Source organism: Pinus tabuliformis, chromosome X (genome assembly GCF_031772625.1).
Source record: "Pinus tabuliformis cultivar Carrire ecotype Pingquan chromosome X, CPIR1, whole genome shotgun sequence".
Lineage (NCBI taxonomy): Eukaryota > Viridiplantae > Streptophyta > Pinopsida > Pinales > Pinaceae > Pinus > Pinus tabuliformis.
Genome location: NC_142308.1, coordinates 467,130,086 through 467,132,800, shown reverse-complemented (window position 1 = coordinate 467,132,800; position 2,715 = coordinate 467,130,086). Strand labels below are relative to the sequence as shown.

Genomic DNA, 2,715 nt, shown 5'->3' with positions numbered 1-2,715 from the left:
TATTTATAACATTTATTTATAATTCTTTTTTCTAAGTTAAAATTGACTCATATCCTTTTTATACATTGTTAATCAAATAAATATATGCATTAATAAAGTATTCTTTAAATTATAATAGTTTTTTTCGTTATATTTATAAACTATCAACTATATTAATATTGACTCATATCCTTTTTATACATTGTCAATCAAATAAATATATGCATTAATAAAGTATTCTTTAAATTATAATAACTTTTTCCGTTATATTTATAAACTATCAACTATATTAATATTTTTGCAATGATACCAATGAAATAAAATATTAAAAATTCATATAAAAACCATTATTAAAATTAGTAAGCCAATAAATACGGACATCTTCATTAAAATCCTGAAGCCAGTACTTAGAGGAATCCTTAATAAAATCATGAGGCCAATACAGATTGGCTTCATTGTCGGTATTATCAATCCAACATTTCGGCGCCGAAACATTTTGACTCAATCAGACAAAATGTTTTGAATTATCAAATATTTCGGCTCCCAACAGCTTCATGATAGCGAGGATGAAGCACCCCTCAGGATATTTTTGAGTCAATTGCAGATTCGACTCAATCAGACAAAATGTTTTGAATTATCAAATATTTCGGCTCCCAACAGCTTCATGATAGCGACGATGAAGCGCCCCTCAGGGTATTCATGATAGCGACTATGAAGCGCCCCTCGGGTATTTTTGAGTCGATTGCAGATTCCCCGACATGGGCGCAAATGGTGAATCACGGTTTACTGATAAAATCCCCATCCGTGTTAATCTCATGGGCGCAAATGGTGAATCACGGTTTACTGATAAAATCCCCATCCGTGTTAATCTCAGCAGACTTTGAGTAAGCATTCTTCGGTTTGTAATTAGATGCGTGATGGGGTATTTTGGTTTCGCCGTTCGTTTATTAAATGCCAATTGCAGGAGAGCCATAGGATATAAATACGATGTTTTTCCAAGCTTTAGAGGGAGCGATGTAAGAAAAGGGTTTGTGGATCACCTCGACCGCGCCCTCACAGGCGCAGGCTTCCGTGCCTTTCTCGACACCCGCGATGTCAAGAGTGGGGAAGACATCTCTGTAAGCCTGCAGCACGCAGTTGAAGGGAGTCGCGTACTCATTCCCATATTCTCTCCTAATTATGCTCAATCTTCCTGGTGTCTGAGAGAATCATCCCTTATTGCACGCCAAGTACGAAGGGGGTCGGCCATCGCCATTCCTGTGTTTTACGACGTCAGTCCTTCCCAAGTTCGGCGGCCGGAGCAATGCGGCGGCCCATTTTCTCTTGCATTCCAAGAACATGAGAGCAGCGGAAGATACAGTGTAGACGAAATCGGCCAATGGAAGGATGCTCTCTTCCAACTCTGCCGTCTTTCTGGCTGCTCACTTCAAGATGACTTCAATGGGTTCGTAATTCACTCTTCCCATTCCTCTCTTATTTGTTTCTTTGTTTCTGTTTCCTCTACGTGAATTCTCAATGTTTTAAAACTCTGAGCATTCCAGGTATGAAGCAGCGCTGGTGAAACGTGTGGTTGAAGAGGTGGCTAAACATTGCAAGATGGACCGCCGCTGCTGCCTTCCAATTTAAAACCACTGCTCCACCGTGGTCGACTAAATAAACGTCTATTGTAATGGTATAATTAAAGCTCAACTCCTTATGTAGTTTCTCTGGTTTGATCGATAACAAACCATATCTGTAATCTCTCTGGTTTGATATATATATATATACATATGATCAAATCCAGCATCAAAAACCATTTGGGGGTTGTTAATATTAACCAGGGGCTTACTACCTCTCAGTACTATGAAGATAGAGTACAGATTCCTTAGGGATTAGTCTCTAGAGTACTATGAAGATAGAATACTCTGAACAGAGTGCAGGGAATTTAAACCTGGAATATTTTAGTTTACATTTTTACCAGTTAACTTATTTACCCAAAACATCATACATATGTGTTTTGAAATATAATCTATATCTTTATTTTAATTTAGAATTTATATTTTTTTAATCCCTTGCCGATTCCTTTTTTTGTCTCACTAATTTCACTCATGTAAATACCTGCTTTCACAACCTTGGCCCAGAAAACGCCATACTTTTTAAGCTATTAATGTCAAAAAAATCTATTAGTGTATGAAATTCTACTTTAGATCAACCATAAAGAAATTTTGTTGTATAAAATGTTACTTCATCCATTTACTTGTGGTGACAAAAAAATATTTCATTTACTCTTAGATTTTGTCTGTGGTAGATGGTTGCAATGTCACATGGTTTTAGTTCGAATTCAGGTTCGACAATGATTAGGGTTTATTAGAGTTTGAATTTTTTGATGGGGTTTAAATAAGGTTGGCTATTAGGTTCATCTATATCCATTTTCTATATGTATAAATATATTAAATCGAAAATCAAATATGGGATAAAATTGTAAGAAATCAACATCAATAGATAAAAAATGCTATCACTAACATGGAAAATGCAGAGATAGATTACAAATTTGAGTTGTGACATGAAGTTATGAGTTTTGATCTATGGACTTGGTTAATGGCCATGAAGTTTGATGAGGTTTGGGGAACCTGAAAATCCTTCTAAGGTTTGCCAAAATTAGAACCTTAAAGGTTGAAGTTCGGCGAACCTTGTGAAGTAGGATGATTCTAGTTGTTTTGAGTGTCCATTCCTTGTTTAATGACCAATCAGAGTTTT

At 36.0% G+C, this 2,715-nt stretch overlaps 1 protein-coding gene across 1 annotated transcript; it reads left to right on the top strand.

Annotated features, from left to right (window-relative positions):
* The first annotated feature begins 896 nt into the window (after positions 1-896).
* Positions 897-1,605, top strand: LOC149140689 (toll/interleukin-1 receptor-like protein). The gene is made up of 2 exons (XM_089451045.1): positions 897-1,423; positions 1,521-1,605. Exons 1-2 carry the CDS (start codon positions 897-899, stop codon positions 1,603-1,605), a joined length of 612 nt encoding a protein of 203 aa, XP_089307171.1.
* Positions 1,606-2,715: the final 1,110 nt, after the last annotated feature.